This window comes from Mya arenaria, chromosome 14 (genome assembly GCF_026914265.1).
Source record: "Mya arenaria isolate MELC-2E11 chromosome 14, ASM2691426v1".
NCBI lineage: Eukaryota > Metazoa > Mollusca > Bivalvia > Myida > Myidae > Mya > Mya arenaria.
The window spans coordinates 26,801,764-26,815,714 of record NC_069135.1 but is presented as its reverse complement, the minus strand read 5'-3'; the positions used below and the strand labels follow the sequence as shown (position 1 = coordinate 26,815,714).

The window sequence follows — 13,951 nt, the reverse complement described above, 5'->3', positions numbered from 1 at the left end:
CCACTATTAATGTTTGACTGTATATATAGTTCCAGGACTTCTGTAAAGATGGACCAGAAAAGAGGAAAACAAATATCATCTGGCTTTAATCCAACTGATATTTCAATAAAATCTGAATATTGATTGCAATGTTTAACTTTAGATCTATCAAAAGCATACATAGATCTCACAGTACTAAGCATTTTACTATTTATTCCTATTTCTATTTATTCCTATTTTTGATATATTTAACCATAGCAATGTTTGATTCATCAACCAAGTTTTTGAAATACTCATGCAATTCATTTAGACTCAATGATTGTCCTTTCGATGATTGTTTCTTACAAAAATACTTCCAGAACTATTCCAGCTTTAGGCTTCATTGTTTTCAGGGCTTCAATAATAGGTTAGTGTGTAAAATACCTGTTGTATCGTTATCTTGTCACAAACTAGTTTCATATTCAGCCTCACCAGTCTAAAAACGTCATATTCTTACAACACGCCAATAATAATTGCGACGGATGAGGGTAAAAACGCCGACGGGGGGGAGGGGCATCAATAACGACAGGGGCGGTAAAAACGGCGGCATAAGGGGTAAAATCGGCGACAGTAGGGGCATCCATAACGACAGAAGCAGTAACCACGGCGAGAGGAGGGGTTAAAAGAGCGAAGAGAGGGGCATCCATAACGACAAATGCAGTAAACACGGCGACATGAGGGGTAAAACGGCTACGGGAGGAGGCATCTACAACGTTGAAGCGGTAACCACGGCGACTGGAGGGGTAAACACGGCGAAGGGGAGCATTTATTACGACAAGAGCGGTAACAACAGCGAGTGAAGGGGTAAAACGGCGACGGGAGTGGCATCTATTAGGATGGAGCGGTGGGAGGGACATTCCGTCGTATTTTTAACTTTCGTGGCTATTGTGACAAAGGCTGGGAGAGATGCACTGGCGGTCTGAGGGGGAAATAACAACAACTTGAAGTGTTACAATAACGCTGGGAGAGATGCAAGGGCGGTGCGAGGGGGAAATAACGACAACGCGAAATGTAACAATAACGCTGGGAGAGATGCAAGGGCTCTGCGAGGGGGAAATAACGACAACGTGAAATGTTACAATCACGCTGGGAGAAATGCAAGGGCGGTGCCAGGAGGAAGTAACGACATCTTGACGTGTTACAATAACCAAGGAAGAGATACCAAGGCAGTGCGAGGGGTAATAACGGCAATGTAAATGGTTACAATAACGACGGGAGAGATAACACGGTGGTGCGAGGGGGAACTGACAACCACGTGAAGCGTTACAAAAACGAAGGGAGAGATGCTAAGGCGGTGCGAAGGAAATAAAGACTACGGGGACGCTAACAGTTTAGATGGAAATGGATACAACGGCGAAGGGAGTGGAAACATTAACGACCAAAGATTCAACGTCGATGATAGAAAGGGTTACAATAATCGCCATACAATAATTAGTTTTAGAAGTTTAGTTAACTTTTAACAGTGAAAGCAAATGAATAAAATACACATTATCATCATCATTACAATTACGGGAATGCATCTCTATTGCTTTAAATTATGTGTTATTTTACCCCTTTATTTAATTCGGTTATGAAAACTGGAACACATTGGTTGAATTAACGTTTCCGGATTAAGGGCCTAACGTTGTCTCAATATATTTCAACATGCTCATGCAGTAAATGATGCAGTATGTTTTAACCTTTTTTTCATTTTCAGTGTGTTGGTTTATTTTTAACTCAGTTAAAAAAATCGTTCATATTTACGACATCATCGGCGAAAGTTAGTCCTTTTGAGGAAAAATGTGTCATTTTATGATTAAGTAGTGTGCTTCGTTAGATATTTATCGATTGGTTCGAAAATGTTCGCCTGTTATGATATTTATTAAACAGTAGAAAACATTAACACAACCATATCGATAAATACTGTTGTAGTTGTTTTTTTGAATGTTGTTATTTTTCTCCCGAAAGTATAACTCTTATTCATTATGGCACATATAAATATCGCATTTGCTGTATAAGTTAAAGGTTAACAAAGGACAGACAAAGGCAAAAACAATCATGCATACGCATTTTTATTCGGATAATTGATAAAGCAATCATTATCCCACAACGGCAGGGATGTTTTCGGTCTCCCACATGAGACGAAGGTACTATAGTTGACGCCATGTATTGTTTCGTCTGGGCTCCCATTTCTGACTGTGATGTCGTCACCTTTAGCGAGCTGCAGCACGATTGTTTGGGCCACTGTTTCATACTGACCTGCCGATGTCTTCAGATACAGACGACTGACTAAATCGTTGTTCTTGACAAATCGGGAGTCTGTCGTATGACCGGGGTAGATTAGTAGGTAGAAAACACGTAGATACCTACACAGATATAACAGATGCAAATGTTACAAAAGTTATGAGAAAGCCAATTATGTAATCTGTGAGAATGATCAGTAAATGTAAAAAAACAACTTTTTTAAATAAGAATAAGGTTTGAAAATGTTTGATATTTCTTATTTCAAATTGACATTCATAAAAGAATTGAGTAGTGTAAAAAATGTAAAAAAACAACTTTTTTTAGATAAGAATAAGGTTTGAAAATGTTTGATATTTCTTATTTCAAATTGACATTCATAAAAGAATTGAGTAGTGTAAAAAAATATAAAAAAACAACTTTTTTTAAATAAGAATAAGGTTTGAAAATGTTTGATATTTCTTATTTCAAATTGACAAGAATTGAGTAAAGTTTTGTAATAGCTTGAACATTTACGAGTGAAGTTTATGAGGCATAGGAATGGTATCAGATTTTAAACTCGAAAAAGTTCTTCACTATATCAAAAAAACACAAATAGCAGTAGCAAAAAGTTATGCATCAATTTGGCATTTTACATAGAGGATTTCCACACCTGTGTTGGTAAAGCGACCTCTTTCAGTGACAGGTACTTGCGTTTTCAATTGTTGTAAAAGCTTATTGGAATCTGTATTGTCATCCACCTTGAACAGTTTCTTCAGGTTGTCCATGAAGAAGCGCACCTGTGAAAAGCAGTCTTTTTTTCTTCAGGATGACCATGGCAGAACCATAATGTCGTTCAGTGTCTGGCACCTTGTTGCAGGATGGACATTTGCCATCTGCGATTTTCTCGTTTCTGCAGGCTGAAATCGATAAAAACTAAAACTTCAGAGATAAAGGAAGTGTAGATTTTTTTTATAGAGGCATTGTGAAATTACACGTTGTTATTTATCAACAATTTCTTACATTGATGACATGTCGTGAATTAATTGCTATAAACAGTATTAATATAAAAGAAAGATGCAACAATGGCAAAAAGAAAGTGAATGCAGAATTTAACCTATGTGTAATAAATGCATATGACTTTATGTAAGCTTGAATAATTATGATAAGTTAGAGTACATGCGATTATCTTAAGAGTATTATAAAGAACAACTTTCATTTATCTATGAAGTACCTGGTCTATCGCAGCACTGGTAGCAGTAAACAGACTGGACTGCTATCACCTGGAAATCTTCAGTGCTGTCCACCTCCGACAAGAAGTCTGGATCTGTATTGGACAGTATGCCAGACACATATGCCAGACACATCTACAGTGATGTGGTCTTCTGGAAGGAACTGTGGAAGAGAAATGTACTACTCTTTAGGAATACCAAATTTCAAAGGAAATAGACAAGCACATGTTTAACAACATGTACTTTTGATGAGAATGAAAATTGATTCAATAATGAATAACTTCCAAGTGCAGAAACAAATAATGTGAGTAATGCATGATGTTCATAAACGAAATCTTCCCTTCTGTTTTCATAGGTCTTTACCGGTACTTAAAAGTGTGCGTTACAAATGTTTTAAAGGTATGTTGAAGGGACACTCATTCTAATTTAGCAATAAGTGTTTATTGAAAGCAGTATTCACACAACGGATGATGAGAATTGAATACTGCTGAGAAATGCGTCAAAACGTGCTCTTGTTTACAAACAAATGCGCAAACATACATCGACGTCGCGTAGAATATTGCTCTGCGCATGCTCAAAAATTGAAAGGAGTTATTGACCTCCGGGCCTTTATTTATACGCCTTGAAATCGACAAATTACATTATTTCTTTACACCTTTTGCTAATTAGGTAAAAGAAAAACATTTTTACAAAAGATAAATCGAAATCACTCAAACAGTAGTCAAAAAAGTATCATTCTCTTATTCTAAATTTTCAGCAACACTTCTGTGCATTCACTTACAATCGAAAGGCTAAAATCGATCATTTTCGTCTCCAGTACGATCTCATAAACCAATCACCAAAAAAATAATAAGTAACCTGGACAGTTGTGGATAATCGTGGCATCGACCCGTTGTCCCTTACTCATTTTCACATAAGTACAGATGGCAGAATCAAAGTAAAGGGAAGTAATTATTTCGTAGTTAGTTTGAGCTGGTATTGACAAGCTCATCTTCAGTTTCGTAATCAAATTCAAGTTTTATCGTATCGCGGTTTGAACTTAGGCCTAGTTTAAGGAATGTTTGGCATGACAATCCCCTGCTGTTCATCTCCTGCTAATTGCACTGATGTCACAGTAGGGGACATTTACCTGTTTATTTGTGTATTGGTTCAGGGCCATTTAGGGTCCATTTCTAAAATAAAACCTCCAAAACTGCACAGCAGGATATTCAGATCAGAGATCTGATAAGACAATTAGATTAAGATCAATACACAGAGGTTGTGTACAATACATGGTTGGGGTGGGGGTGGGGGTTAGGTCACTTATAAAATGATTAAACTAGGCATTGACAAGCTCATCTTCAGTTTCGTAATCAAATTCCAGGTTTATCGAATCGCGGTTTGAACATAAGCAGTAGACACATTCCGATTTGCAACATATGAAGACAATTTTAAATCCAACGACGTAACATTTCAGTGATAAGTTGACATATAAATGTTTAGTTTCGTAATCGAAATCCTGCTGTTTGGCGTTCTCTAAGCGTTAGACACATAGCGGTTTGTAACATCTTAATATTTGCTAGACAGATACAGAAAATGTATATTAAAAACACATGAAAAACGAAATGCCGATTACGATTTAAATAGCACTTTATTACAACAAATAAGAAAATACATGATTAGAATGTAGTGTTAGAGATTATAAACAAAGCTTACAAATATTAACAAATTGTCAATTTCTTTTTTGAACCGAATACCGCTCCATATATTTTCACTATCGTCGTCACATATTATTATCGTATCTCATGAAAAACAAAACGCTGTAAATTTAAAGTGTTAAACAGAGGACAGGCAAAGTAAAATAAATGATGTTTACGGTTGTTGTTGTTTATTCGGATAATTGATAAGACAATCATTATCCCACAACTGCATGAATATTTTCGGTCCCCCAGATCAGAAAGCCGGTGAAGGTACTAAGGCTATTGCCTATAATTGATTCGCCTGGGTTCTCATATCTGACCGTCATGTCGTCACCTTTAGCGAGCTGCAGCACGACTGTCTGTGCCACGGACACGTTTTCATCTGGTGTTGTACTCGCAAACAGACGACTGACTTGATCGTAGTTGTTCTTGACAAATCGGAAAAACGTGAAATTTCCGGGGTAGACTTGTAAGGTGATGGAAAACAAGTACACACCGGAGAGAGGTGCAACGAACGATCCCAGGTGTACGTTGGAAGCCCCGCCTACGTTCGTTAGGACTTTGTCGAAGACGATTGTTTGAAGAATTGAAGCGTTCGTGATACGATTCGTTAACTGAGCTAGGAAAGCTACGTGCATCCCGGCGTACTGTCGGCGAATTCTATTGGCAGCTATCAAAACAACGAAAGCATAACTGTAAGAATGTATTCATACATGTATGCGATATAAACAAGCATCTTCTTATATATATATATAAATACCATTAAATTTAGAATAAGACAAATCCTTGGATGCAATATGCATACGCAAAAATACCTGCACAGACATAACACCATTTTCACAAATCTATATATACCGTTCTCATTCGGTGGCATGAGGGCAGAAGCCGATTTACTAGATGTTGCTGACGAATGTGCCTGCTCCTGTCCTGATGTGTCTTCAGATGTATCCTGATTCTCGTTGCTCGTACTGCAAACTATTTCCTCGAGATGTTGAATCCGAGTGTTTTGTTCTCGAATCTGGAAATTTTGTTCGCGAATCCGGGAGTTCTGTTCACGATTGGTTTCGTCTTGGTTGGCGAGAAGCGCTGTTAGACTTTTGACATCATCCTCTAGGGAGTTTATATGGGCGTCTTTGTCGTCTAAGCGTTGCATTATTTGACCTATGGCATTTTGTAGAGCTAAATTATCATCTTTTCGTAAATAACTGACCTCAGCAAATGTGTGTGTGTGTGTGTGTGCAGCGCTTAATTCGTTTTCTATGTAGCGCTTAATTTGTTTTCTTATCGTAACAACTTACGCGACAGAAATGTCACGACCTAATTTTAGGAGTTCGTGTAGATAACTGCATCGACATTTTTCATATATTTCCTTAGCAATTTCGAACGCGAAGTATTATGAGGGCTGCTGTCGGTTGCTGTTGATTATAATTGTTTTTTGCGAATCCTGCCCTTAATCTTGCAAAAAAGGTTTCCTATGTTGTTGTTTTTAATAATAACTTACAAGATACTTGTATATCCATATTCTGTTTTGATTATTGAGCTGGTAGGTTTTACTTAACCGTTTATATAAAATACGAAATTACCGTAGTAAAATCATTTTGTGTGCAATGTTGTACAGTTCAATGAAGAATCATAGGTTTGAGCTCCAACCATTATATATGCACATATATCACTATTATTGGCGAAAGTCACACATCCAATTTTGTTTGGTTTTCCATCGGCCATTTTGATTTCTAAGCACACCGGTTGAATCGAGCGATTTCATGGTATATAACAGCTCACAGGGGTGTGTGAAAAGCTGGTGTATCGTGCTCTTGTTCAAAATGCTTTGATCAGAAATGTGCATGCAATGTGACTACTTGTTGTTATCATAATGATTTGCAGCGTTCAATATTCGTTATTTCGTACACAAATATACTTTTACCTTGTTTCCGTTTGCGAACCTGTGACAGGATTGCAAAATTTGAGGTCAACCCCTTGTCAATAGATTATATTTACGGTAAAACAAATCGAGAAAAAAACATGTTGAGTTAGCATGTGACAAGTATGTTTAAAAGGTTGATATTACATGTCTTGGCTAAGGTACACACTCCTCTCGACAAGTCCTTCAGGAGACTTATAAAACATGTTAAAACATGTCGTATATGCTTGCTATACTGTTTTGTTAATCTATCAAAATGTGTTTTGTTTAGTTTTTGTCTGTTGATAAAGTTACTCGATTGTTTCATCCCTTGATTTAGTGAATGTTTCTCGAATGTTGCATTGTAGGTCCCTTTGTCGTTAAAACTGTTTGAGTGACTTGTATTAGATCCATTCTCGTCCACCAGAGTGATGATGCTATGCGTTAGATGTATCACCATCAAACCTCTGATAAGTGAGAATGATTAGATCGAGCGCTTGTAAATCTGTGAGTTCTTACTTAGATTTCACAGGCCTTGCAAAGACGGTCACTCCTACGTATCTTGTGCAGTGCGCTCTGTCTAAATTACTGTGCCTTTTAACATAACTTGGTTATAAATTATTTCGTGATGTCCGTCAATCGAGAGGTTGATTCCGGATGTTTTGTTAATGAACGGGTTTGTCTTGGTCGGAGACAATCAATGCTAGATGTTTTATTTTGTCTTCATCATATGAATGGCTCAGCCATTCGGCCTGAGACCACAGTTATTTTTACTATATGTTTCATATAGACACTAACTTGGCTTTTCACTTTAAAAACAGTCCCAATTGAAACACGAGTAACTGGCTGCTGTAGAACAATCTAAGACACAAACTTTAATCACAAGAAAACATAGTGTTGACCAATGCATTGTCTCACAAAATTGAGAAGTAATACATGACTCTGGGGTCAATACGGAATAATGCTACAAACAAACAATTTACATAATTCCACAGGCAATGAATTTTTACACTGAAAATCAGTTTTTGCAATACAGTGTCAAATAATGTTAAGCTCTATGCAAAAAGGCCACCCGTTTCTTCTCTTTCATTTAACTTTAATAAAATATTGATACTTGAACAAAGCATCCTTTTTTCTGTATTCACATCCGGGTCGACGGGGGCAGATTACTGTAGTCTTGAGCCTTTCAGACGTTATAGAAATTGAGCCATAACACATTGTAGAGTAAAACAGTCATCTCGGTTGTCATCTACTTTCTCCAAATCATACAATGAAAACTACAGGGACGAACTCAATTGTAAAAATATAAAATGTAAACCCCCTTTAGAGGCACAAGGTAAAGGCCTAAAGGACACTGAACGAGATACAAAAACAAGTACGGGGAAACGTAATTATTATACAGCAATAACATTTGTTATATCTATAATTTTGTATATTAGAAATGGAGACCTGAGTAGGGCTGTTTTTCGCCTGTTGCAATTTTTCATTCTTCTGTTGAAGAGTATCCTGACCACCCTTGCTGATTTTTGCCAAATTACTTTTCTTAAGTGGTTGGAGTCCATCATTCCTTCTCAATCCTAGGTATTCATGCAGATGTAGTTTTACCGTTTTCAGGTGATATGAGACCCTTCTAAAAGGACAGCTACTACTAGTAATCAGGTGCTTAGCTGCTTATACCAAGTATGCAGCTGAATCCACATGATTCTGACAATTTAAAAAAAAATCAGCCAAAGTTGCAGTATGCGTACTTGACTGCATGATCCTTAATTTGTCCATTCTCCAGTACTAAATAAAGCACCCCAGAACGCCCAGAATGCACCATGATTTTCAAAATTCTCCAAAGGGGCATGCCCCATAGCACAAATATGAGTCTACATGAATATATAGGGCTAGCTACGCCCCTTGTAGTAATCTGCAATATTTATGGTGCCTCCAGCGGAGGTAAGTCCTATTGAGGAAAAATTAGTTTGTGTCAATCTTATATTGTTAAGTAATGAGAGTCGACACGTTATCTTTTGGCTAGTTGACTTATTATTTAAGCGATTTGATTGTTTTGTAGTTATTATTTGATAAACATTGACAAACAAGTAAACATTTATAACTTTGCAGTATGACAAACAGCCGTTCAACTCACCTTAATACAAAAACACACAATATTCAGATTGATCAAGTCTTGCAGGAAATGTGCCATATGTTTGTATGTATATACACATGTTAACTTACATAATAAAGGAAGACCATTATGCGTGAATATTCTTACTAATGTGTTTCATTAATCCAAATTAAATTAAACTTAAATGCAGCGACCAGCTTTGAACCTGATTCCACTCAAGAGAGTCCAAAAAAAGAGATAGGGGAAAAATACTGTAAAAGAAAGATCTATTTAAATCTTACACTGGCACCACCATTCATCAATTTAGTCATCTATACCAATGCCTTAAACAGTGTTTACATTTTTCAGTGAAGGGATCTGTATTCTTTGTACACAAATAAAGCAACTATGAAATGTATTATGGGCATTCAATTTCTGGTGCTATAACATTTCTGACGGATGTGGATAAAGCCGGAAGCAAGAGTGACAGTGACATGGTCATAGCATTACAGCCCAGAAGAGCGCCGACTATATTTAATATAACTCAAGACATTGCTCCAACTAGGGGACCAGTTCATGAATTGCAGAACAATGCTTTCCATATTTCCACGTTGCACGATAACATGTGAAGTTCAATGCGTTCTATAAAAATTTACACTTTAATTGATAATGAAACCTTAAATTATAATAGCCCTGATTATCTTTTTTTCCAAGATTTTGATTTTAGATACCAACCTCCCCCCAAATAGATGAAGGTTACACGGTACTATTACCATATCCTTGATGTTTCTAAAACTCCTACGCAGTAATTTCCCTTGGCTAGCAGCAAAAAAAGCGTGTTTTGAAAAATTAACATAGAGCTTAATTGTTTGTTTTGAAAATGTCATTTGAAAGAATGAATTCCAGATTATTCCCCCTTAATGCATAGTATTTTTTTATCCCCGTTCTATTTACTCATAAGAGTAAAATGTGTTCACAAATACAAATACAATAATTATGTAAAGCCCTGAATTCGCATAACATGCCGGTACAATTAAAAGGTGATTTTCATGCTATTGAAATTTATGTATAAGACCATTGACTCTATTGAAGTAACGAGTGTATATTTTTGGTATAATTGTGTTTGTACCGCAGGATTAGCTTGGAAAAAACAGAATATCTATAATTCCGGGCTTAAACCTATCGTAACAATATTATCAACCATAATGTCCTGAAGCCATATGTAAACCCAAAATGTATGTACGTGAAGTTAGCGGCCTAGCGGCCTAGCGGCGTGAAATAGCGGCCTAGTGGCCTAGCGGCGTGAAGTTAGCGGCCTGGCGGCCTAGCGGCGTGAAGTTCACGGCCTAGCGGCCTAACGGCCTGGCGGCCTAATTATTTTTTTCTATTTCCAAGCAATTGTTAATGCGTTTTTTTTTAAACAATGATAAATCAAGGTTTTTTATTCATATAGTTACATAGCGGCCTTAAATTATTATCTATTCAGAATATTTTTCTTTACCTTTTATTCTAAAACAATTTTAAATTAACTTTTTATGCACAAATTATCACTCTGAAGCGTTTTTCAACTTTAAAAAAAAAAAAAGTCGATCGAGCACTTCAGCGGCCTAGCGGCGTGAAGTTAGCGGCCTGGCGGCCTAGCGGCCTAAAATGGTATCCTATTTCAAAGCATGTAAACATGCATTTTCTTCTAAAACAATGACATATTAACTGTTTTTATGCACAAATTAACACTTTGAAGCTATTAGCGATTATCAACAGTCTTTTTTAAGAGCGTCGATAAAGCAGTGAGCTATTTCAAAGCATTAAACATGCCTGTTCTTCTAAAACAATGATGTATTTACTGTTTTTATGCACAAATTATCACTCTGAAGCGTTTTTCATTTTTTCCCCAAAAAAAGTCGATCGAGCACTTCAGCGGCCTAGCGGCATAGCGGCGTGAAGTTAGCGGCCTGGCGGCCTAGCGGCCTAAAATGGTTTCCTATTTCAAAGCATGTATACATGCATTTTCTTCTAAAACAATGACATATTTACTGTTTGAATGCACAAATTAACACTTTGAAGCTATTAGCGATAATCAACATATTTTTTTCAAAAAAGTCGATTAAGCAGTCAGGTATTTCAAAGCATTAAACATGCCTGATCTTCTTAATCAATGATATATTTACTGTTTATATGCACAAATTATCACTCTGAAGCGTTTTTCAACTTTTTAAAAAAAAAGTCGATCGAGCACTTCAGCGGCCTAGCGGCGTGAAGTTAGCGGCCTGGCGGCCTAAAATGGTATCCTATTTCAAAGCATGTATACATGCATTTTCTTCTAAAAAAATGATATGATAACTGTTTTTATGCACAGACTATCACTCTGAGGCGATTATCAACATATTTTTGAGAAGGATAGGCATGTTCACATGCTTTGAAAAGCTGACTGCTTGTTCGACTTTTTGAGAAAAAGGTTGATAATCGCCTCAGAGTGATAGTGTGTGCTTAAAACAGTTAATATATCATTGTTTTAGAAAACAATGCATGTATACATGCTTTGAAATAGGATAGCATTTTAGGCTTCAGATAGTTTCAGAGTGATAATTTGTGCATATAAAAAGTAAATATATCATTGTTTTAGAAGAACAGGCATGTTTAATGCTTTGAAATAGCTAACTGCTTTATCGACGCTTTTAAAAAAAATATGTTGATAATCGCTAATAGCTTCAAAGTGTTAATTTGTGCATTCAAACAGTTAATATGTCATTGTTTTAGAAGAAAATGCATGTATACATGCTTTGAAATAGGAAACCATTTTAGGCCGCTAGGCCGCTAATTTCACGCCGCTAGGTCGCTGAAGTGCTTGATCGACTTTTTTGAAAAAAAGGTGAAAAACGCTTCAGAGTGATAATTTGTGCATAAAACAGTTAATTTAAAATTGTTTTAGAATAAAAGGTAAAGAAAAATATTCTGAATAAATAACAATTTAAGGCCGTTATGTAACTATATGAATAAAAAACCTTGATTTATCATTGTTTTAAAAAAAAACGCATTAACAATTGCTTGGAAATAGAAAAAAATAATTAGGCCGCCAGGCCGCTAACTTCACGCCGCTAGGCCGCTAACTTCACGCCGCTAGGCCGCTTACTTCACGTACATCCAAAATGTTATCATTGAAATAATAACCTTTTTTGGTTATCTACATGCATGCTTTTTTCTGATTTTATTGCGCCGATTTGATGCTATGCATCTTTTTTTTCTTGTAGATTTTTTCCCTTTCATATCTGTGTTCTATCAGTGTTAAAATACGCAAAATAATACAAACTCTTCTCATACTTTTAACCAAACATGAACTTATTTTGTAAATCATGTAATTTGTGCATTCATTGTGTTATGGCCAACGTTTACGTTTTTTGCACCATGACACAGAGGCAGCATAGCTCGACTTTTTCTTAGAATAAGAGCTGTCATAGAGACAGCGCGCTCGACTTTTCCGCCGCTTTTCAGTGTAGGAATTGAAAAGTTTTGGCGAAACATGCATGGATCACTGTTAGATTAGATTTCAATGCAATACATGATGTGCTGAGATATTAACATAAATGTGGTTATAGGCAAAATTTTAACCAGAATTTCTAATTCTCATAATAAAGGGCCATTATTTGCAAAATACAGTTATTTTACTTGGTTATTCAAATAGGTTGGGTGGTTGAATACCATTGTATAAAGTCTCAATGCAATACATCAAGTAGTTGCTGAGATATTATCCTATGTGTGCTAACATGCAAGACCTTAACCAGAATTTCTAAGTCGCATCATAAAGGGGCAAAAATTATATAATATGAAAGATAGAGTTATCTTTCTTGATTAAATAAGAAGGTTAAACGGTTGGGAGCCTGAGAGTAAAGTTTAAATGCAATATATGATATATTTCCTGAGATATTGACTTAAATGTGGTTACATGCAAAACCTTAACCATAATTTCCATGTCAAATAACAAAGGTGTCATAATTGAAAATAATTCAAACAAGAGTTATCTGACTTGGTTAATTTAGAAGGTCGGATGGTTGAGTACCATTGTATAAAGTCTCAATGCAATACCTCAAGTAGTTGCTGAGATATTAACCTATGTGTGCTTGCACACAAAACCTTAACCAGAATTTCTAAGTCGAATAATAAAGGGCAATTATTTGCATTAAATTCAAACAAGAGTAATCTTACTTGGTTAATTAAGTAGGCTGGATGGTTGAGTACCATTGTATTAAGTGTCAATGCAATACCTCAAGTAGTTGCTGAGATATTAACATATGTGTGCTTGCAAGCAAAACCTTAACCAGAATTTCTAAGTCAAATAATAAAGGGAAATTATTTGCATTAAATGCAAACTAGAGTTATCTAACTTGGTTAATTAAGTAAGTTGGATGGTTGAGTACCATTGTATCAAGTCTCAATGCACTACATCAAGTAGTTGCTGAGATATTAACCTATGTGTGCTTACATGCAAAACCTTAACCAAGGTGTGATGCCGACGCCAGGGTGAGAAGTATACTCGCTGCTCTCCTTATTCTTCGAAAAGTTGAGCTAAAAACAGATGAGCTTATCAAAAAGGCCAGAGCTATAAGAAAGTGTTTTTGCTGAATCTAGTATATAAGGGAAATTTGCTAGTCCCCCAAAACAACAATTGTGTGGTTAGAGTTACATCTTGTCCAAAAAAAGGTAGGGTAGGCAGGCTAATTCTATTTTTGAGTAGGCTTTATGTTAGAACATTATTGGAATCATTGGGGAATGGCGCTATTTAAAGTAATAAGTATAAGGCTTCAACCTTTCTACCCCACACATTAAACCACACACT

At 36.2% G+C, this 13,951-nt stretch overlaps 1 protein-coding gene across 1 annotated transcript; it reads right to left on the bottom strand.

Annotated features, from left to right (window-relative positions):
• Positions 1 to 2,970: 2,970 nt before the first annotated feature.
• Positions 2,971 to 6,281, bottom strand: LOC128215958 (caprin-2-like). The gene is made up of 4 exons (XM_052922558.1): positions 5,984 to 6,281; positions 5,415 to 5,798; positions 3,452 to 3,544; positions 2,971 to 3,137 (listed from the first exon to the last, which is right to left on the bottom strand). Exons 1-4 carry the CDS (start codon positions 6,279 to 6,281, stop codon positions 2,971 to 2,973), a joined length of 942 nt encoding a protein of 313 aa, XP_052778518.1.
• Between the last annotated feature and the right edge of the window lie 7,670 nt (positions 6,282 to 13,951).

Bases quoted from the DNA above. Each gene is read 5' to 3' on its own strand.
- LOC128215958 (XM_052922558.1), bottom strand. From the start codon at position 6,281: ATGCAACGCTTAGACGACAAAGACGCCCATATAAACTCCCTAGAGGAT. The intron at 3,545-5,414 runs GCAATAGCCTTA...TGTCCAATACAG, and splicing joins CCCAGGCGAATCAATTATAG to ATCCAGACTTCTTGTCGGAG. The intron at 3,138-3,451 runs GTACTTCATAGA...TATCGATTTCAG, and splicing joins CCAGTGCTGCGATAGACCAG to CCTGCAGAAACGAGAAAATC.